Source organism: Falco rusticolus, chromosome 5 (genome assembly GCF_015220075.1).
Source record: "Falco rusticolus isolate bFalRus1 chromosome 5, bFalRus1.pri, whole genome shotgun sequence".
NCBI classification, from domain to species: Eukaryota; Metazoa; Chordata; class Aves; order Falconiformes; family Falconidae; genus Falco; species Falco rusticolus.
This window is the reverse complement of record NC_051191.1, coordinates 24,366,179-24,389,018: the sequence shown is the minus strand read 5'-3', so window position 1 is coordinate 24,389,018 and position 22,840 is coordinate 24,366,179. Positions and strand designations below refer to the sequence as shown.

The 22,840-nt window shown below is 40.4% G+C and overlaps 1 protein-coding gene across 5 annotated transcripts in view; it reads right to left on the bottom strand.

Annotated features, from left to right (window-relative positions):
- SEMA3D (semaphorin 3D) overlaps positions 1-22,840 on the bottom strand; it is a 144,341-nt gene that overhangs the window by 73,050 nt on the left and 48,451 nt on the right. For all 5 annotated transcript variants that reach the window (XM_037389214.1, XM_037389215.1, XM_037389212.1 and 2 more), the window contains one exon: positions 8,152-8,312. In XM_037389214.1, the coding sequence (XP_037245111.1) occupies positions 8,152-8,312 (161 nt within the window). The remainder of the gene's footprint in view (positions 1-8,151; positions 8,313-22,840) is intronic.

The window sequence follows — 22,840 nt, the reverse complement described above, 5'->3', positions numbered from 1 at the left end:
AGACCAATTACAAACAGTCTGAGGGAACAGGTATAAACTGGTCATAAATAAATATAGAGTGTGGATTTTAACAAAAATAAATCTGAAGCATCAGTGTTAATGAGGTTCTGGTCTATAGCAACAACGTTGCTGAAGAAGTTGCATGAAGCATCCCACAAGGTCCCTTGCAGCAGCTTTGGACCAGGTTACGAAAGGAGTAACTGCTACACCTGGTAGCTGCTGATGATAGCAGGGAGCGAGACCAATTGACCAATGTGACTCCTTCCAGTTTCACAGTCATGCCAGCAGCAAGCACTTGAGTGTCCCACTGAGGTCGATGGCTTTCAGCAGCCCTGGGGGTTGTACCAGGACCTCTCACGTGCTTGACGCCGCACATGTGCTTCAGCACTCTGTCAGCACAGTCTCGGGCAACAAAAACCCCAAGGTGTTTTATTAGCGGTACATGTAGCACCAGCAGGATGTGTCCATTTCTGGAGTGAAGGACATGGGCTGATCAGCATGTCTCGTAACACTCACTCGCTGCATCCGTGTCCTGTGAAGGAAAGGCTTGCTTCTTTCCTATTCCAAAGGAATAAGTGGTGGTAGGAAGCACTTAGAGGAAAACACATTGATTTTAAACAGCTGCTTGATGCAGCAAGGGAAAGCCTCCTTTCTTCCCTTGTTTTATTCTATGTACTAGATATTTGTTATATTGACTTATTTTGGCTTAAGGGAAGGCAAGCAAAAAAAAAAAAAATTACACTTTCCTGGACATCAAAATCTCTTTTTAAGGCCTTGTGAATCACGTAGAACATAATTCAGAAGCTTAAGCTCATTGGTATGACCGGATTCCCCATATGACAGTCCCAACTGCAGCTCCCAAAGAACAAAGCCAGACTGAGCTGTAAAGCCGTTGTCGCGCTGGCATGTGCAATAGGCTCCCCCTGAGAAACTCTCCGCCAAAACGCCCCTCCATGAGAAACTACTCCGCTGCATGGAGAGGGAACAAAAAAAAAAAGGGGGTGGGGGTGGGATTCATGACTTAGCCCAATGTAACCATAAAATGGGTACAGTAAAGAGTGCAACATGATCCAAAACCACTAAAGTAAACCAGGAGACAGTCTAATCCCAGTTCTGCTATTGCCCTCCTATACGTGACAGTCAGATCTCAGTTTTCCCACCAGTAAAATGACAATAATGTGACTTGCTGCTTTTTTTTCCCCACCACCCCTGAAGAATTTGTCAATTCATAGCTGAAAAATGAAAAGCAAAGAAAAACAGATCAAGGAGCCCTGAGAAAAGATCTGGCTGTGATCCAATAAGGCTGTCACACTGTTGCATAAGACAGTATCATAAATGTCACATCCCAGTGCCACCCGAGTGGGTGCTCATGGATTGCTTCCTGAGAACTAGGACATTTGTCACTTCTGCATACTGATCCTGGGTCACTTCACTGAAAACTACTGCAAGCACTAGAAATCTATTGAATTTCCCAACAAACCCTGGATGGGATTTAACGCTTTTTTAGCAGTATTTTGCTGAAAACAGAGAGTATTTTAATTAACAGGAAAACGAGCTGATTTTAGCATAGCATGCATGTACACCAGTTGCTCTCTAAATACCGCACATCTGTTGCATTCATGTGTGTGGTATGGGAAGTCCACAGCCTGGGGAACTGGACAGATTGTTCTCATATACAAATCCTAAGAGGAAGGCTACGCTGAGCAGTTCTTGTATCTGGAGGTCAATATTTGGAAGTCATCAGCAAACAAAGGAAGCCAATACATCTGAGTTCCTTATCTGAATTACTCCCTGTGTTTGAAACCTAACCAGGCTGTCTTTAGAATGAGATTTCATTCACCTACTTTTCTTTTTACTGGTTTTATCAAGGTTTAGACTCTCAGGAACACTTAGAGATCCCTAGAAGCCAGAAACATATTCTTAAATCTCTTTAACATCTGCCAGAGATATTCCAGCAGGTATTCCTACACTTGATGCACTAATTCCATTCCCAAAATATACATCCAGGGAGTTACCTGCTCAGAATTTCCAGCTCCAATTATAAAATTGAATCTCTGAAAGATATAATTTGATATGGCATGAGGAGGGGGAAAAGAGGATATGAGGATCGTTTCAGAGTGATTTACAACACCACGGGAAGTGCCAGCGTCAGTGTATGGCATTCTTTATTTTCACACTGCTGTCAAATGGAGTAAAATGCCCTGGAAGTCAGAGGGAAATAACAGTTGTGTATTTGGATGCCACATTCACAGACTGTTGGTAGCTTAAACTTGGCAGGTGGCTGTTAGAGTGAAACCTCTTATTAGAACCAAATGGGCTTTTAATGTTGCATCTGTCTGAGACAAAGCAAGATTTCCACGTGCCACAGTTCTCTTCAACTGTGACCCTCACTCCAACATGACTGAAGAATTCATTACTTAGGGGTTTTCTGAAAAGTGCGTTTTCATGTGTACGTTAGGAGCACATGTGAAAGCTTAAAGAAAACTGACCAGATGCTGATTTCATTTACACTGGATTAAATCTTGAAAGTCTTTAGTGCTTTTACACTTCATTTTCCACAGTGTAACTACAGTAGACTTCTGACTACCTTCTGTTTCTCCTAAAAGGAAACTGTACACCAGGATTTTTAGGGCGAATGCATTGCTCCTGGCATGTTTTGGCATTGCTCCTGATACATTTATTGCTTCAGAATGAAGATAAATCCTACCTTTGAAAAAGTCAAAGCCCAATACAAGCAAATATTTTCAGAGAGCAGGATACTGGCAATTCTTTATAGCTAAACACACGGGTAAAATATAAAAATTACAACGGATGTTTATAGAAACATAATTTATAGCAACAATGCAAAAGGAAATAACAGAGACACCCTCTTCCACCTCAGGCTGCTGTCATTCTGGTTACATACCGCTTTCTTCATATCTCTTCCATGTCTGTTGTTTTGTGTCTGTAAACACCGGTGAAAAGCTTCCGCCTTTTCTACACAGGTGCCTGAATTTATCTGTCAAACAATTTCATGGACTCCGAAAGCTTTTCAGCCATTCAAAACAAGAGTGACGTAGCTCAATGGTAAGAGCTCGCCAAGGGGTGGCAAGCACAGGGTTATCACCTCTACCTCTGGACGTCCCTAACCTGAAGCACCGTTACAGCTTCTCTTCATGCTCTTCTTCCAGTGCCCACTGTTGACCACCTATGGGGACAGGACACTAAAATATATGGACACCCCAGCAAAACCAGCCTTGTTTTATTGTAAATGATAGATACGATGGTTTCTATTTCTATTAAATTTGGAAGGAAGGGAAATACTCTAAAACAGGTGGAAATGAGTGTCCTATGAACTACAACACCCAGAAAAGTTCCCTTCATTTCAAAACCAGGGCCATTTACTCCTGGGAACTCATTCCCCACGTATGGAGGGTCAAACCATGCCCCTGTCAAATCTCAACCTCACCTCAACAACTGTCTTAGAACTTTTTCTAGTCACAGAGACTAAGAACAAACCAACATGGTCCCAGATGGACTCATGACCATCCTCCACCTGTTCCACTGAGTTTGTTCTAGACTAACCCAGTCCTCATGCCCTATCTCCAGTAGTTTCCCCATGACTCTTTGGGCTTCACTGATGTTTCCTGGCAGCCTTTTTTCTTTGACAGGTTAAGGCTTCACCCACAGTCTACAGCTTTTGTTGGCAGGCAGAAAGCTAAGTTCCTTTGAGTTATAGAATAAGCAGCACATATTTGTTCAGAAAGGACCAGTCTCGGTATTCATATATATCTGTGTTTCAGGGCTGCAATAAACATCTCTGACTCTGTATTCCAGAGGCTCTGGCTTGATGGCAGGAACCAACGCTTCAGTACTGGCTGAATTCCCAACTGGGTTCATTCCTAATTGAAAGCAGGCTTACAAAGACTGACAGCAGGTTTCCCAGAGCAATGAAGGTAAAATTCAGCTCCTTATCTTCAGGGTGCTGTTATACATAAGTATGCATATGTAGTCAAATACATGTTCCCCTTCCTGTAGAGGTGGGTGGGTTACAATGCAGATAATGCAGAATGATCGTAGTGCTGACATATAACCCCCCTTGGACTGCTGCTAAGCACTGGGGTTATAGAAAGGTGCAGAATTTATTTGTGGGTATTTCATAAGCACTCACCCAGCTGATACATGTGTATGTCTATATATTCTATATATGTGTATATATATGCATATGTGGTTTTTGCTGTGAAATACAGATAAAAATCAATACAAGAGGACATTAAAGGATAAGTCACAGGGCAGCTGCAAGTGGTAAAGCCAAAAATTTAGTAGCAACAGTATGAACTAAGGATGCTCTAAGTAACAATAACTTGTGACCCCGTGCCAGTACCCACTGGGGCAGGTGAAAACAACTTGTTCCAAAGCTGCTGTTGGGGATCTGACATGTTTATCTATTTGGCCCACATGTGGCTATGTCTTCTAGCACTGACAGCTCCTGCAGGTTGGCAGCTTTTCAAAAGCTTGTCAGCCCTTGATAGCATTCCTATTCCTGCAGAGATGGGCAGGTTGCGCTGCGGATTACACGGTGATAATAGCGCTGACATGTAATGCCGCTTCCACTGTTAGCGAGCACAGGACTTGCAGAAAGGTGCACCACTTCTTTGCAGCTATTTCATAAGTGTTTACCCAGCTGGCAACATTTTGTATTTAGTATTTGTTTAGTTTAAGGAGTAAAATAAGAAAGGCTTTAGGCAAACTCACAAGAAAATTCTATGTACCAAAGTAATCCTTTCAGCAGGATCTCAGACTCCAGGATTCCTATAAAATTTCTTTACCAGCTTTTCCACCTCTCATGACATTAAACACGTTTCTTTGTACATTGTACTTCTGCTGGTCATGACAGATTCACCTTATGCCCTGATAAATGGAGGTTGCTGCTCTTTTCTGCTTTCTTTAGCTGAACATCTTTATTTTTTTCATAAGAAGTAACTGCAAATCTTCCAGTTCACAAATAGCTTGCAACACCTGTCAGGCATATAAGGATCTTTCAAGAAAAGACTGTGGCACTTGGTAACGTTATTCCTGCAATAGGAGCTAGAGGCTTCTATTCAGAACAGCTTTGCAGAAATTATATCCCTGATACAGAAAAATGATTATCCTCTGCTAAGCTTTAGCTATTTGTAGAGTGCAACCATTTTAGATTTCCACATTTGTCTTTCATTCTGGAGGAGTTTTCTATTATACTATGGTACATCCTGTTGTTTTATAATGAGGTTTGCAAGCACTGGAAACTGGATGGATTTTTTCAGGCTGCCAGCTAAGGAAGTTTTCAACCAATTACACAATAAATTGAATAAAAACTACAATGATTTAAAAAAATTGGAACTCCGAAAGAACTATTGATTTATTTCCTCAGGAAAAATATGCCAGGAAATAAAGCCATAACTTAATATATGTAAGTTAAATTAACTAATTTAGGTAAATAATTAGGTTGTAAAAAGGAAGTTATTAAATGATACGTATATGTATACATTAGAGAAGGGAGCAGGAGACAGTGCTCTGGATGTTTCTTTGAATACTATTCCAGAAATGTCTTAATATACAGCATCAGGCTCTATAATATAATCTTGCCAAGTAATTATATCCACAGATAAGAATTTTCTGAGAGTAAATTGTTGGGGACCATGACTTGGCTTTTTGAGGTATCAGTAGTTCCTAATATAACAAATATCTGAAATTGAGAGCTTTTTCTCAAGTAATCTGAACCTACCCAGCATAGAGCATTCTACAGTTCATGTTCAGTTTTGTGGTTTTTTTTAAAGAAAGGAACCCCCATACTACGCACAGTCTTACATTCTCATTTCAAAGCTCTTACACCTCTCTTACCCCCCTGCAACCTGCTGTCTTTCAACCCTTCTTTCTCAGAGTCATTAATAAACACATCACTTAGAGGCAGAAACTTAATATTCTAATCAATTACTTCTCATTTTAGCCGCTGTATATAAGAATTATTTTTTTTTTCAGATGACTCTTACTCCAGAATAGTACAAAGGACACACTTCAGACCCTTGTAGTCCCAACATGTGTGGTTTCCTCTCACCAGGAAAGCCTGGAAGCAAGCCGTCTGGCCCAGCGCCAACCCAAACCACTGTCAGTCTAAACACAGCGCCCACAAACGCTACTTTCTGACACTTCCCTGCTGCTGGAGAGCATCCTTTAGCATTGAAACCTTGTCAGTGACTGAGACTTATATACAGCCTCTTGCACAACATCCTTCATCTCATGTCTTCCCCCCCCAAAAGAGTTTCTACCAGGACAGAGGAACCAAAGAGAAACACTTATGTGATATTGTCTCATGTTACCTGTGAATTTAACTAAGAGGATAAGTTCATAAAGTTGCTGAATGGCCACAGGGATCTCAGAAATCAGCACACGAGGATGCTCTGCAGAGTTTTTCAGTCAGTTTTAGCTTTTTTAATATACTTTTCTTCAGTGTTTTGTCTGAAAAGTTAAAGATTACCTGAATGGTTAAACTAAGTAGAAGTATCTGAACCTGCAGACACTGATTTTTTTAGTCCACATGTGCAAGTTGTTATGAATTTTATTCCCTTCTTTCATATTACCACAGATATGTAGGCGTACTTTCTCTGTTCAGCTTACCAAATACACATTTTCATTCCGATACAAAGTGAGCCTCTGCTCTACAAAGTCTGTGTTGAGAGGCATCATCTGATTGTAAGCTAATTCTCCTGGCTCTGTCTGTGTTCTGCTCTTCTTGGAAAGCACAATAATCATTACGATCAGTAGTGGTTTGGCTAAAGGGAAAATTGTACCAGCTTGGATGGAAGGGCAGATCACGCAGGGTGCTACCACCTCCAGCAAGCTCTGAGCTAATCAAGCCCTGCCGAACATAACAGGAGGTGACAGCACTCAGCATCTCTCAGGAGGCAAGCAGCATCCTACAGAAATAGAAATCTGCTTTTCACACAGACAAAATTTGTCTTCTACAGAATGTCTATGTCAGAAATCAATCTGTAGTCTGAAAAATCTGCAATATGAAATATCAATGCAGTATTCTAACGAGGTGCTGTTTTTTGAGTAACCTACCGAGATGGCAGATGCAAGTTAAGTGTTCGATAAAGCATCCCAGGGAAGGAATTTCCCGAAATGCTCAGAATCTGAGTTCTAAAGAAACTGGCATTTGGAGCAATGCAGAAGCCAAAAGAAGAAATCAGATATTCAGTACTGGAACTCTTCTATACAACAACAGCAAGTGTTGCACTAAAACATGTCAGGCAAAACAGTTTTGTTACACCTGTTAAGCCCCTGTGCTGCAGTTGTATTAACTCAGGGTCAGTTACCTCTTTGGAGCTGATGGCAGAACACAGTAATTTAAAACCCCCTTCTGGTGCTTAAAGAAAATATCAAACACAGCTGAGAATTTAAATTTTCTTCAGTAAGTAGCATATCTGGAACAAGCAGGCAAGCAGTTTTCACGTGTGTTCCTGCACAAGCATCTGTTTTTTACATGTAGCAGTCAGTTGTGCTTACAAAAGCTCCAGTTCATAATTTCTGCTATAAATACTGAAGCCAAAATTACCATCCTATTATCTGGAGCTAATACATTGTCACAGGGTATGGGCAAGGTAGTGCAGGAGATTCCAGTGGAAGCTCCTCCTATCACTAGTAATTCTAGATATTAATACAAATGTTAATATTGAAATCACCACTAACATCTTTTACTGTAATTTAAACCATCTGCTCTGTTTAATATCACAGTAATCCCAATGATGCCAGGAAGCAAAGAAAGAGCTGTCTTCGGTTCCCTTCTTTCAAATGCTTTTATTTGAGGAGGGTGATCATGATCAGAGAAATTAAGAAGCACACACTCTGAGCTGCATTTTTGCCTATTTGCTGGTATTTTGATGCTACTTTCATGCACTGCAAGGCTCCCTCAGGTAGCTGACCTCTTGTAGGACATCAGTCTCACAGGACATCACATAGCATGAGAAATTTAATTGACTAAGATAATCTGTATAATTCTGGGAGGTGAGATTATCAAATCCTGGTATACAGCACTGCACAACAAACCTGCCAGTTGCCCAGTGAAGGGGGGTGGGGGTAGAAAAAGGAACAAAACTGCACTTATGAGATGAACTCTGTGTAAAACAAACTGACCTTTTTCACATTTTTGTTTAAATCAACCAAGTTGAGCAGGAAGATGTGGTCTTTAGCCCCGATTAGCAGCCGGCCCCTCTCCTCATCTAGCAGCAGGGTTCGAAAATCAAGCCCCTCTGTTGAGCCCAGGAATGGGATGCAGCTGTTTGAAAGCAGCAAGTCTGTGGGAAAACGAAGAAAATCTTTATAATCAAAATGTTTACATATGACTCATTGGTGTCTTTTATAAATATATGCAACCAGCATGGAGTATGCCGGTGAGATAACTGCAGTCTTAGAGATGTCTTTCCAGGGTCATAATACAGTTCCTATTAAACTTGGGGATCTTTGAGTTTTTTATACTTCCAAATTGGGTAATATTTCCTTTCACAATACATTCTTCTGTATGAAATTTTCATAATAAATTAACTTTATGACAATAATTCAGAAAATCAGCAAATATTAGGAAAAAAAGAAAGATCATTGCAAAATACATGTTATATCTTTCCTTTGTTGTAAGAAAATGAATGTATGTTTGTATCATCATACTATTAGATACACACGATCAAGGATTAATATCTCACCATATTTGGTGCTCTACATATAAAGCAGCAACGAAGGTCAATGCCAGCAAAGAATATTTAGGAGTAGGAAACAGTGGTTACATGTGGCAGGCATTGTAGACCCATAAAATGGTTTGAGTTGGAAGGGATGTTTGACAACCCAGTCCATCCCCCTGCCATGGGCAGGGACACCTCCCACCAGCCCAGGTTGCTCCAAGCCCCGTCCAACCTGGCCTTGAGCACCCCCAGGGATGGGGCACCCACAGCTGCTCTGGGCAGCCTCTGCCAGTGCCTTATCACCCTCATCACAGAAAAATTCTTTACATCCAATTTCAATCTACCATCATCCAGTTTATCCTGTCACTACAGACCCTGGTAAAAAGTATTTCTCCTTCTTTCCTATAAGCTCCCTTTAAGCACTGAAAGGCTGCAATAAAAGGTCTCCCTGAAGATTTCTCTTCTCCAGGCTGAACAACCCCAACTCTCCCAGCCTTTCCTCACAGGAGCGGTGCTCCAGCCCTCTGACCATTTTTATGGCCTCCTCTGGACCAAATAGAAGGGGAGAATCTACTGGCCATGCTTCTTTTGATACAGCCCAGGATACGGTTGGTTTCCTGGGTTGCAAGCACACATTGCTGGCTCACATCCCACTTTTCATCCAGCAGCATCCCCAAGTCCTTCTCTGCAGTGCAGCTCTCAAGCCGTTCATCACCCAGCCTGTTGTTGATATTGAGGACTGCTACAACCCAGGTGCAGGACCTTGCACATGGTTCACATGGGCCTCCTCCTCCAGGCTGTCAATGGACCTTCAAAGATCATTTAGTCCAACTAAATGAGTATAGTATCCCTTCCCTCAAGTGTATCAACTGCACCATTCAGCTTGGTGACAGAGCACTCAATCCCACTATGTCATTGATGAAGATATTAATTAATATTGATCCCAGTACAGACCTTCGAAGGATACCACTCAAATGATTTCCACTGGGATGATAAGCCACATATGAAGTTGAGAAGAACTGGAAGGAGGTAACAACCATAAGGTGTATAGAAAATTTATTACAAGGTTCAGTTTACCCATTGTCTAATATTAAGTTCTGGTGGCAGTATAGATAATTGCTACAACTAATTTTTCAATTACTGTCAGCTCAATTGAGAATTGAGATCTGAATCAACAGTCATTAGCAGAAGTAAATCTCTAGAGCATAGGATTCAATGAAAGCAATACAGAGGCACGTGAAGGGGAGCATCCAGTAGCAGCACCTCTAAAACCCTGATGTCTTTATTTGCCTTACAGACGTGGCAATAGGTGGCTGTTCCTGCATCCTTGCCCCCTCTGCAGAGAAAGTTTTCCCTATAAAAAGCACAAATTTCACACTTTTTACTGTGTTTTAATAGTGGCTTCCAATCTCTTTCAAAAGGTAACAAAGAAAAACATATTTCTCTATGAAATTAATGAAAGAATCTATGCTTCTCTTATAAAAAAAGCTAAAAGACTGTAAAGTAGAAAGTCTGTAACCTTTTTCTTAATGAATACTCTGTGGATGTAATTCTGGATGAGGACACAAACAACATATAGAAGAGAGCACACAGGGAGTTTAGTCTTGTTGGGTAGCCATTAATTTGGGGACAACGAAAATAAATGTGAATCAATTCTTCCACGAGCAAACTTTCCAAGCTAAACTATTCAGAAATCTTCAGACAGAAAGGCAAATCCTGTATTTAATTGAACATAAAATTGAGGGTATTTCCACATTCCTGGCACTGGATGGACAGCGTAGCCTTCCTGCTAGAGAAGCCAGACATAAAGCACAAGTTATTTACACTGCCTAAGCATGATGAAAATCAGGGCCGGTGTTTTGCAGAGTAACTCCTGAGCAAAATAAAGAGAAAGAAAAAAAACCAAACCAACTTTTTTCTCCAAGGTGTCTCATAAAACATGTAACAGGCAAAACAAAGATTAAGTCCTGTTGTTGGCTAATAAACAGCACTGTGGGAAAAAAATTATTATTAATCTGACTACCTGGTATATAATTATGACAATTATTTTTTGGCTCAGACACTTCTACTTAAGCTCATGTGGTTTCGTCTGGCTCACTGCTGAATGTTGTTATGGTACAGTCTGAAAACAAATTGTCTTGTATTGCAGCTACTATTCCCCTAGGTGAGATTTATTTGGCAGTGTTTTGAAAAAAAAAATCTTACTTCACATTGAAAAAATAAATCCAACATTAAGCACTACACTGCTTTACACCAGTACTGTCCTTTCTCACAAATCTTTTGTGAAGACAAAGATGTCACGCTTGGGTTGGTTTGTTTGGTTTTTTCCCCCAATTTAGTGATAATTTAAAAGATCTGGTTATTAACTGACAGCAAGATCACTTAGGAACAACTGGTTAGCACGGTACATTACAAAAACCCATAGCCCGATCCAGACTGCTTACACTGGAGCTGGCTGATGAATAGCCAAGCCAGTTTGAAAAATTTTACAAAGGAAAAAGAAAAGCCTTCTAAACACAGGATTTCTGAAGCTTAGCTCCCTCCACTAGTATGTTTTCACCCCACAAAAAATAAAGATGTACTCCTGACACTCGTTACTGGGTTCTGTGTTACAGGACAGTCACTTCTAGCAGAATTCTGTTATTTCTGTGTGATGTCCATGTGTCGTCACCAAACGTCATACTCTGAACAGACCTCCTCCCTTGTTTTTTTCTGACTGGAAATTCTAGGTACTGGATATGATGGAGCTGTTTATTGGGAAAGAGTTCTCTGGTGCTGATCACAGCGGGAGGTTTTAGCTCCCTTGAGTTACTCAAATTCTTCTGGGCTGATCTCTGTAATACTGTTTATCAGCCAAGCATTGCTGGAGTAAATCGTTCTCTTCTCCACCCATGACATAAGACCTGGCTGCATTACTAGATTATCTGATCCACTGTACATAAAAAATGCTTTATAATTACTGTGGTCTAGATTAAATCTCTATTTAACAGTTCCGTATCCCAATTAATACAGAAGATGGAAGGAGGAAGAGGAATAGAGGATCACAATATCTAGTAATTAATCATGCACAGGCATTAACAGGAGAGATTAATGAATCTCACAGGCTACTGTATTTCAGCAATCCATATCACCCTCCGTGCTTTTTAAATCTCTTCTGATGACAAGCTCTCAGTCGTATCACAGCGCTGTAGGACATGAGTAACTCAGATGCAGAATATGAGGGGAAATTCCTTCTTGTCTCAATGCCATCAGAATTTGATCTGAGTGAGGTTAAATGATAACGTTCGTGCAAATGCTCTAAAGCACTTTCATTGCCCAGTCATGCAGCCCATGGGCCTTTGCAAGGATGTCACTTGCCAAAATACGTAAACCCAATTCTCCACATACCTGAAAGGAGATGACTGAGACTGGTCCCACTTCCCATTTCATTCTTATTTGGAAGGAATGCGCTCTGTAGGACCATCCCCAAGGGACATACGTCATCTTTCTCTTAACACCTCTTCTATTTCTCAGTAAAGAACCACATAGGACAGCTACAACAGGGAGGGGAAAAGCTGTCTCAGGGCTGAGACACCCAAGTAGGAATGAGCCCTGCCTGGTGCCTTGTACAGTCATTTGTTTCACTGCATCATAAGGAAAACATCTGTAAAACATTCCAGATGGAAATGACAGCATTGCACACTGGTTTGTTACTGACACAAACGACAACACAAGCTGTAAAGTGGTGAAGAATCATGTTCGGCCAGTTATTTACTAACTATTGAAAAGAGCTTGGAAATAAGACTCTGAATGCGGCCACTGATATGATTAAAATTGAAACATGACCTAATAAAATTTGTCAAGTAAACACTAACAGAGAACTGATTAAATTACAGCCAAATTAATCATTGTTCTCACTCCATAAAAGCAAAACAATCCAATCTTATGGGTTGAAATTGCCTTTCACAGCAAGATATATTTAATATCACAAAGGCTATTACACTGCAAAAATTTATTATGAAAAGCACATTTGCCCAATGGTTTTCAAACTTAGAGCTTATAGAAAGCCATTGATTTGAATCACTGCATCTCTGTAGCCACGTTAATATAGAAACAACATTCTCATAATGGACAGACACGAAGTTAATTGCAGGGATGGTCTTTCATGAGTACATGCGCAGCACTCCATTTATAGTATTTGCTGTTTTACTGAAAATTAAGTACTTGTTTCCAGTCTGTAAATTAAATGAATATTCAGCAACTCCCTTTCTGGGTTAATATTTCACTGTTGAGTGATAGAAGCTGGAATAATGACTTTTTTACTCATTTACAAAAGTATCTCAGTGGACTTGGCTCACAACAGCGTGATCATTGCTTACTTAAATAATCTCCAGCAGCAGAGACATAGCATAAAAGCTTTGAATGAAAAGATGCCATTCTGTTCTAATAATATGTATTTAAATTTATACAGTGTATTTCGACTTTTTAACCCGAAGTCACATATGCGCTGACTGTGCTGCCATTCCTCAACTCCAGCATGGTATAAGCTTACTGCAATCTGGAACCACTTGGTCAAGACCCAGAACTGCCTTTGTGGCCAGTTACAAACATTTTCCCGATGACAGGCCACGCCTAAATTGGCAGAAAGGGAAGTCCTCAACCTGCTTCAAAACAGCTACATCTAATGACAGGACTCCAAATTTAAAGGCTGTATATTTATGTAATTTTCATATACAGTAAAAATAAGACATCACATAGTTTTTCTCACATGCTGAAAAATAACCGTGACAATTTACACAGGTGGTGTGTGAATCCTCAACTGCGATTTTGAGATAAGGAATTGTCAATATAGCATGAATACAGCAATTTACTTAATTCCTAGAGTATTCTGAGTTTAAAAGATTCAAGATTGACCCCACACATATTTGTATGAAGGCAAAGAGAATAGGTCCAGTCTATCACCAATCTCTACTACATATTACAAGAAGCAAGTTATATTCCATTTAGCTGCATCTCACCATGGACAACGATGATTTGTTGTGCATGCCATGTGGCTCTCATTGCTACACAACTAATTTTATTTGGCCCAGAGGAAAACCTCAAATTCAAGGCACAGAAGGGCCTTTCCAAAAGGATATGGATTATTGGGAACAGATAAACATGATTTCTTCTTGTCACAATATTGTGTAAAAATCTTGGTTCTCTTCCTGAGTAGTTCCCCAAACCACCTTGTACTCTACCACATATTTTGGGGTTAGGTACTTCTGTTCCTTTTTTAGGATTTAATTGTTCTCCAGAAGGGTGTTACAGCCTAGGAAGGTGACAACTTTTTTTCTAAAGATTGATCCAAATTTCAGAAACAGTCTACTGCTGGATTTCAGGAACTTTCTGGGTGTCTTCGCTTTTTGTTCCAGGGACTTTTATGGGCCTGCTCAGCCATCAACCAACTTCCCATTTCCCACATCTCTGTTTGCAACTACTTACTGATGGATGTCAAATCTATCAACATATACAACACAGAAAATCATGTTAATAAAGTAGTTCTATTATGCATTGCACTATGCTTCTCAAACCATCATTGCAGACAAAGGTAACTGAGCAACAACTCTCTCTGCAGAACTGTGAAGCTTTTGTTTTAAAAAAAAAAACCACCACCACCTCTCATCAGGAGAGTACAGATCATTTTATCTTCAGATAACCTTCACAATGACTACTTCACCCATAATGAGAAGAAAAAAAAATATGCTGTGGGACCTGATTCTCTTTCATATCAGTAAAGCTCACTTGAAATAAGTGCTTCTGCAAGATGAGAACTGAGACTACTGCAGATTATTTAGTTCATCTGTTTCAGAGCTAGGGGTTATAATCAATCTATGGTCCCATCTTTGTCTGACTCAGTGTTTTTTAAATCCTCAAAAAGGGTAATACTGTAAAACAAAACAGGTAGCTGCTTACCACCCAAAGCACACCCAGTTAAAGCATGAACTAAAAAATGCACACTTATGTTTATGGAAGTATGTTTTAGTTGTGTTTTAACTGCAAATACATTTGACTGGCGAAACAGCTGCACAAATAACTTGTAAAGTGTTATTATTGCAGAGATGATTAAAAGCTGCTTTGTGACTACATGTTATCAGTGAAAAAATGCAAAAGCCCAATTCACAAACTTCACAGAGCCAAACCAAATAATTAACTTTAGACAGCACAACTCAAAACGTATCTGAGTGAAACATTTGTTTATCTGAAGAAGACCTAAGACTGCACAGGTTCCCTTTTCCTAAGTAGTTTATCTTTCTTGCAAAACTGCCAAAGTAAGCAAACTCACTGTTGTTTCCAAAGCAAAATTAAACCACCTTTTTTTTAAAAAAAGTGATACTGTGGATATTTAAACAACATGCAGTACAACTGTAACTCAGTATAAATGATTGGCAAAAGTATGATCTTTGGTAACACGTAGACAATTGTTGGTATCTCAACACACATACCTGTCAGGCATCCCTGCCTGGCACAATGATAGACTTAAATAGTACCAAATGTCCTCTTTAAATTAGAGGCAGAACATGCAAACAAGCGACCCATCACCTCTCTTTCATAATTTTCAATTGTCAGGGCCAAACTTACTTACCTTCCATCCCTTCACCTCTCACAGACCCTCAGCCTGTGTAATCAGTAAATAATCTGAGTCATTTTACTGAAATCTGCTTTCTTACACTTCAGCTTTAATTTAAATTCTCTTCAAAGTATGTATTCTCCCAATAGCAAGAGGATATTAAGAGCATAAAACTTCTTCCTTATATCTCGCAAAGCAAAACTTTAGTCCATTATTGAAATCAGAAGCCAGTTTTCTTCACAACTATATAGACAAGGAACTGTCAACTTAACCAGAGACCACCTTCTAACCCCACCTTTTAAAATTATCTTCCATCAACCTGAGCATCAAAACTTGAGATAAATCCTCTGCCCTGTTCTGAGGAAGATGGCTTATAAACTCACCTATTCCTAAAGCCATTCTGAACATCCACATTACTAGAGCTGTAATAGCAAATAACCTATAAATTTACCAACCCTAGGAAAAAACAGCTTTAAATAAATTCTACCATTCCCACTCTCCTGAGTTAGGATTTCAATTTTTAGATATCTTAGAGCAACTCAAAAGAAAGCAATTTCAATCATGCCCTGGTTAAATATTTCCCAAACTCTTGTCCCTCCCAATTTATCAGCCAATCAATTACAGGGAAAACAAGAGAGTGATGATAGGCTTCAGGTGGAAATAATGGCAAAATCCTCTTTAACTGGCTAGCTTGAAAAAGATGAGTTAAACTCACTGATTGTCAGTCAGTTTTACTGCTCTAACCAGCCTACTACCTCATCCCATAAACGTTCCATTTACCTCAAGGTGCATACCCATATGACCTGCCATCAGAAAGACACGAATGTTATGATAGACATAACCACGGGGAATGAAGTGTGGAGATCAGTCCACACTCTGAGGAACAGGCAACCTAAGCAAAATGCCCTGGTGATAGGCTGTGCCTAGAGACGCGCAGCATCAAACCCATCTCAGGGATTGGAGGCTTGCGGTAACTTGCATGAATGAACATGCGCTGCTCTGCAGGGGTAGACTCATCCTTTCCTGCCTGGAAAAAGTGTGTTGTACTCTGTAAGTACGTTCAGGTGTTAAAAATGTAACATGGTGATTGTATTTGGCACTGTAAGGTACACAGTTCTTCCTTTGTCGAAGTATGGTTTGTAAAATTATATGCAGTGCTATCCCTCCTTTCTAAATAAATTACTGTCATTATCTTGCACTTGCCTTCAAAATAGTACAAACCCTTCATTTCAGACTTTCTTCAGAATGATGCAAAAATGGCTGGAGTATTTTCAAGCATCTGTACCTGCAATTTTCAGCTGAATACATCTTCTGAGAAACTTCTGAGAACCTGATATTCTCTGGGGATGCACCCAGCACCCTGAGGACAGACAGAGGAGCTGTTTGCTGCATCTCACAGCCCACGTATCTGTGGCCTGATAAAACAGCAGGCTGTGCCATTGCTTCTGCCCGTACTATCTGGTAGCAGCTGTACAGAACATGACCTATTTTTAAATCCTTACTCAGCTTTTACTTTGCCGATGACATTACAGCCTTAGGAAGTCAGATAAGTGGACTTTGTTTCACACTTGGAGCAAATGAGAATTTTACTGTGGATTTCAGTGTCCAGGATTTAAAGTACACAGAGTTTTCTCAAGTAAATCCGGGCTAGAACAGGCTATAGGAACCTGGATTTGGGCTCAGTAGCAGGTCTGACACTACCAATGGCTGTTGACAGATCTCTCTGGCAGCCTGACTCACTTTATTTAAACCTGCTTTCTCAGACTATGCATGTGACTTCAGGAATTGCTCCATTGCGCCTACAGCCATCCTATATGAAAGAAACTGCTTTCAAAATGGTCAGATATCTTAATAATACTTGTGCTTTAACATTTTTCTCACCAGATTCAAATGTATTTGCCAGCTTCCTCATGAGTGTCCTGTTCATAACAAAGTAGACAAGGCTTTTGTGCTAAAAGATGAGAGACCTTGAACTGCAGTGGCATGAAGAATTCTGTTTAATAACAGTGTCAGATGGCATGGGCCTGGAAAACAGATTAATATTGATACTAATAGGCTTAGGAGAGATACAGAGCAGTACGAGCTATTCCTGAAGAAGGTGAGTTGTCAGTGCAAAGGACAGCTAATGCCAAACAAACATTTACTTGCTCAGTTGTTTTATTAGTACCTCTGTTTTCAAGACTTAAAAGAACAGCTTAAAAGAAATCCAGCTTTGTTGACTATCATTGCTATTATTGAAAACTGTCTGTGATTTCCATACTAGTGTAATTACGTACTACATACCAGTTGTAACCAGTGTCTGTGAGCAACACAGATTTTTATGGAAGCATTCACTAGCTGTACATGCCAGCCTTCCCCTCCTTCTTCATGCTCTACAGACACACAGACACACACCCTACTTGCACTTGCACCAAGTCCCAGAGCCAGACCCTCGGTTTAGCCACTGGAACCTGCAATAATTTTATCAGTTGAGGTTCTAGCCCTGAGTGTATAGCAAGAAGCCATGGGGGCCATTCGTCTCTCCGACTCCAAGCATTGGACCAGAGCCCACACAAGCTGTATGGTCAGGCTGTAAAGCTAAATAAAATTCAGACACAAAGTCCTAACTACTAACAGCATATGTCCTTGCCAAAGGGGCTGATGAGAGCTGGAGCTGGTGCAAGAGAAAGGCCCAGTCAGTGCATCTGGGAGCAGCTGATGGAGGAAAGAAGTACATATGTGTGTTTGGGGGGAAGGGAGCAGCAAGGGAGATGTCCTCCTTCCAGAAGCAGCACATTATGTTGGCTCAGCAGCCATGAAACCACTGTCTGAGAGCCTGTAATATCTCTTAAGTCCTGATTATCCTTCAACAGACCTTCCCACAGTTTCTCTGAGGGCAAGGAAATCTCCTCGTAACTGGCCTTGAGAAGCTCTTCTGGTTTCTTGACTCAACCAAGACAGGCCCAGATGGTTGGGGAGGCAGAGCAGGTACAGTAAAGGAGGTGAAACCTGTTCTGGGAAACAATAACCAGCTCCCCAGTCTGACTTGCTGCCCAGGGCGCAAAGGCAGCATTTGGCAGGGCTGAAGGGGCTGCAGCAGGAGGAGTGCCTGCACAGGAAAGGAGGCAACGGGCCGGGACCTCTACAAGCAGATTTACCTGCCAGTGGAACAGATATTTCCGCTGCTGGCAGCAAACCTGCTTTAGGAGGTTCCTGCTTGCTTTCCCCACACATAACTGCTTGTTCCTGTCCCCACAGGGGGGTTCCCTTTCTGGCATGGGCCAGATAATCTTTCTTTCCCATGCTCTGAGTGAGGAAGGAGAACCTATATAATGACAGTGGCATTAATATTGTAGGTGTTTCTTCAATCGTGACTGCTGGTTGAGTTCACAAGGCAAAACTAATAGCCCTGCTCTAAATTGCTACAGAAGTGCAGTATGAAGATGCAATTGCTATAGGAAAGCACCGGTTAAGTCAGTCATCATCTGGGGTAGCTGCACAGGACAGATTTTTTTAAGAAGCTGTGAGTTGAATGCAGATAATGATTGTTTTCACAAAACTTCAAAGATTTTTCTCCTTTTATTCTTTTTCCAATTTTCTGGATATATTTCACTTGATTAAAAAGCAAGCAAGCGTAGCAAAGTAACTCGATTAGCTAATGTGAACGTAGGTTTTCAAAATAGTTTTGCACTGGCAATAGCAAAGGACCCCTTCCAGTAATGAAAATAAACCCAACTGATGTTATAATAGCTTGGACTAGCATAATATTCTCCTATGGTAAAGTGAAATCCCATTATCAGTTACACTTTCTGCTATTGACAGGAGTTTTCTTATGAAGCCATTGAAACAAGAGGTCATCAAATGTTTGTAGTGATTCCCTTTGATGTTAGTTGTGTAGGAGTTGTGCCTAGCAACTTCCATCAGATTCAGTCCCATGTGCAGCTGTGCAGGTGGACCCAGTATCTGCCTTGTAGACTTAGGCAATAGGACCGTACTAACTAAAAGTTACAGGGCAAAGAATATCAGAGATGTGCATCTGCACACACCGTATTACCATCTTATGTGCACCACCATACTACCTCCTGTCAATTATTAGTATATAGGCATAAGGTATTACTTAATATTGGGGGGTGATATTTTTTATTATTGATATTTATATTTATTTATCCATTGGGGGGCACCAGTGGGTGTCATATAGGGTGCTGTTGTGATACATATCTAGTGAGAAATACTTTTCAAAGAAATCCAGGGTGCATGGGTGATGCAGTTTTAAAGTTATCCCAAAGCTGTCAGATAAACTGAATATATAATTTCAGTGTCTTCAGTAACCTCAGCCATCAAACTCTAAGGTACAGAACGGTTTACTTCTCTGGGACAGGCAGAGTTTGGATCACAAAGGAGAGCACCTGTTTTCCCAAATTAGTGGGAAAAAAGGTACCTTTGTCACTCCCCCTCCCTTGTCTAAACACCCCTATCAACCACAGCTAGCCAACCCCTCTGATTTCCCTCATAGTCCTCTGGCATGATAAATAAAATTTTGTCTCTGTCTCTTTCTGCTGTCTCTGTGTATTTATCTCCAAAGGACTTTGACTACAGAACAGACCTCCCCTGCACCCCTCGGCCCTTCTCTGAGGAACTCATCTATAAATGGAACAGCAGAAATGGGGAGGGAGGAAAGGGAAATAGGATGTGACTCAAGGACCTGCGCCGCAACCACAGATGTCCACTGCTAGGCACACGCTGACGTCAAGAGGATCGTGCCCTCAAATTAGTGCATAGACAGAGAATGAGGTTGGGATCTTTGAAACTACTTCGAATTGGGTTTGCTTTGCAAATGTATTTAGTAAAAGTGCAATTTGAGAAATATTTTTGAAAGTACCCTCTTCGAAGCTGATGCTACTGATCATGTATCTTTCCCACATTCTTCTCCTAAGGAGACAGTTTTCCGTGTTGTCTCATTCTCCTTTTCACAAGGGACCAATCATTCTTCCCAAAGCCTTACATTTTTATTTTTCCTTTCTCATCTTCTGGGATTTAATCAGGTGAACATTCAGCAGAATAGTTTGGTGTTTTGTGAACACAATCCTTTCTATCTCCAATTGAGGCCCTTTTGTGATCTCAAAAAAAGAAAACTGTTGTGAGCTACAGGCTGTTTACACTGTTAAGAGGTTGATACAGGTCAGTTCTCTAAGGTTATTCTTAGTTCAACTGCTATGTAAACTGCTTATGTCACTGACTGGAGGCTGCTCTCCAGGACATTATATATATGGTAATTATATGACAGAAAATGCAACATATAGTTGGATCTGACCTCCAAGTTCACTAGTTTAAAAAAGGAAAATAATGTTTGTAAGAAAGTTGCTGGTTTTCATGTTACTAAAATGTAATAAATGCCTTCAAGTTTATACTTAGTCTACAGCATATACAAGAGTCTTTCCTCACATGGACAGCAATGCTCATCCATCTTCAACCCAGGGTACATTTTAAGTCTCAATGTGCACTGCCTGCAGAAAGCACTTTTGAGACAAAACAGGCAAAAATCTATTTTATAACTAGAAAATCACCTGAAACTAGGACCTTAACTCTCACATAAACCTTTTATGTTACTCTACAGAGGAACCTGAGAGAGATTTTTCTGAGAAATCGCAGATCAGAAAAAAAACCCACATCAAATGAGACAAGGTGTTCAAGAAAAGCCGTGCTTCCTCACTCAGCACATCTTCCTTGATCTTCATGGACATTCAGAATTACAGCTGCTGATATTACCACAAAAGCATGCTTTTACTGATCTTTCTTCTTCTTCCTGCAGAGCAAGCACAGCTGCTGAGCTGCAAGCTCATTTCTAGGCTTTTTCATCCATCACCAATTTACCATATTCCAACCATTCATAGTTGTGCAACACCCCCAATGTGGTACTGGGATGACCACAATGTCACGGACAGTTTAAATGAGACTCATGGAGCTATGCAATTGTAACTATATTTTACATGCACCATTAAACAATGCATGACATGGAAATAAGACAGCTTTACTGAAACAGAACAAACTAACTGCTCTGATGCAACAGTTAAGCATCTCTTCAGTTACAAAATGAAAGAGGTTTAAAGCAGAAAGTATTTAGAAAGAAGGATGCTTGAGGTTGCAAAGTAGCATGTTCAAAGGATAATGTTTAGGGCACTAAGGAAATGTACTAATCCAGTCAAGTTTTCAAAAGAATTCCTGACACCAAAATGTTATCCTCTGTTCGTTTTTTTACCATGTTGTAAGAATGGATCACTTAGAGTGAAGGAAATCATTTATGGAAAACGCTGCATGAAGCTAAACAATGCACAAACGTGGCTAATTTCCATGTGAAGCTGATGATTTAGCATTGTCACCCTTCAACAGAGGAGACAGAATTGCTTGTCTTTAGTTTACTTACTTAAGATGAAAAAAGCGAGGAGTGGAAACATGATCCTACTTCAATTTACTTCAGTGGCAAAACTCTTGCCGTGACTTTAGTGGGAGTGAGGCTGCATCTTAATTCATTCAATATGAAGAAGAAAAAAATCAGCTGAGAATAATGTTCTTGTTTATTAGATTTAGGTGGCTGCCATAGCTGTTTTTAACAGTGTTAAGTAAATCCTGTTTTAAAAGCCAAAGGCTGCCTTCAGTCTTGCCTTTTCCTGTGTGCTGTATCACAATGCAGGAACCTGGTCCTCTGACCGAATCAGCACTGGTCACAGCCAGAGCGATGCTTTTGGGGCATGGCTGCATCCCTGCATGGGAATGATACGTGTCTGTGGATGTCAACATGGATATGTCACAAGTGACAATGTCCAGATCTGGGCTGGGACATATACCCGCAGCCAAGAAAGCAGGGTACACACTTTTGTAATATAAATGTATTCTTTTGAGTGCACAGACTACCAAGATTTCCATGGAAAGCAACAAAGTAAAGGAAATCAATAGGCTTATATTTTCATTTAGGAGTTTGTATTTCTAATGGAAAATTTTAGGATAGCCACAAATTGAAAAAGGTTGAAATTTATTTTGGTTTTGGGGTTTTTTTTCCCTAGATGGCAATCGACCTTCTGGTCTGGTTATTCTCTGCATCTGCCTATAATGCAAAACCTAGAAATGCTTACCAAAAAAACTGTATAAAGATACCTGTCAATAAATTGGCAAAGACTACTACCCAAAAGATAGAAGACTGTCTACCCTGTATGAATTATACACACTCGTGTGTATGGATTATGACACAGGCCCTTCCATTCTTCAGTAACAGAACTGCTGCTGCCTCATAAGTGACATCATAGGATGAGACTGGTAGACAAAAACCTTCTGCATTTGCTGCAGAGGTTTGAGTGAGGATGCTAAATGAGGTAGCAGACAATGAGGATGTGCTGCTTGGGGAAGATGAATGTCACTTCCCTGCTTGAGAAGTTCTGCAGTTTGGATGATGGTCACTGGGTATCTCCAGCCACACAAAAATGAATAAATACACACTGTTGCTCCGAGACTGAATGTAGTGATGTACAAAGACTATTAAAATAGGGAGTATTACTCAAAATTCAGGCCCTAGTTTTCTAAAGATGGTAAT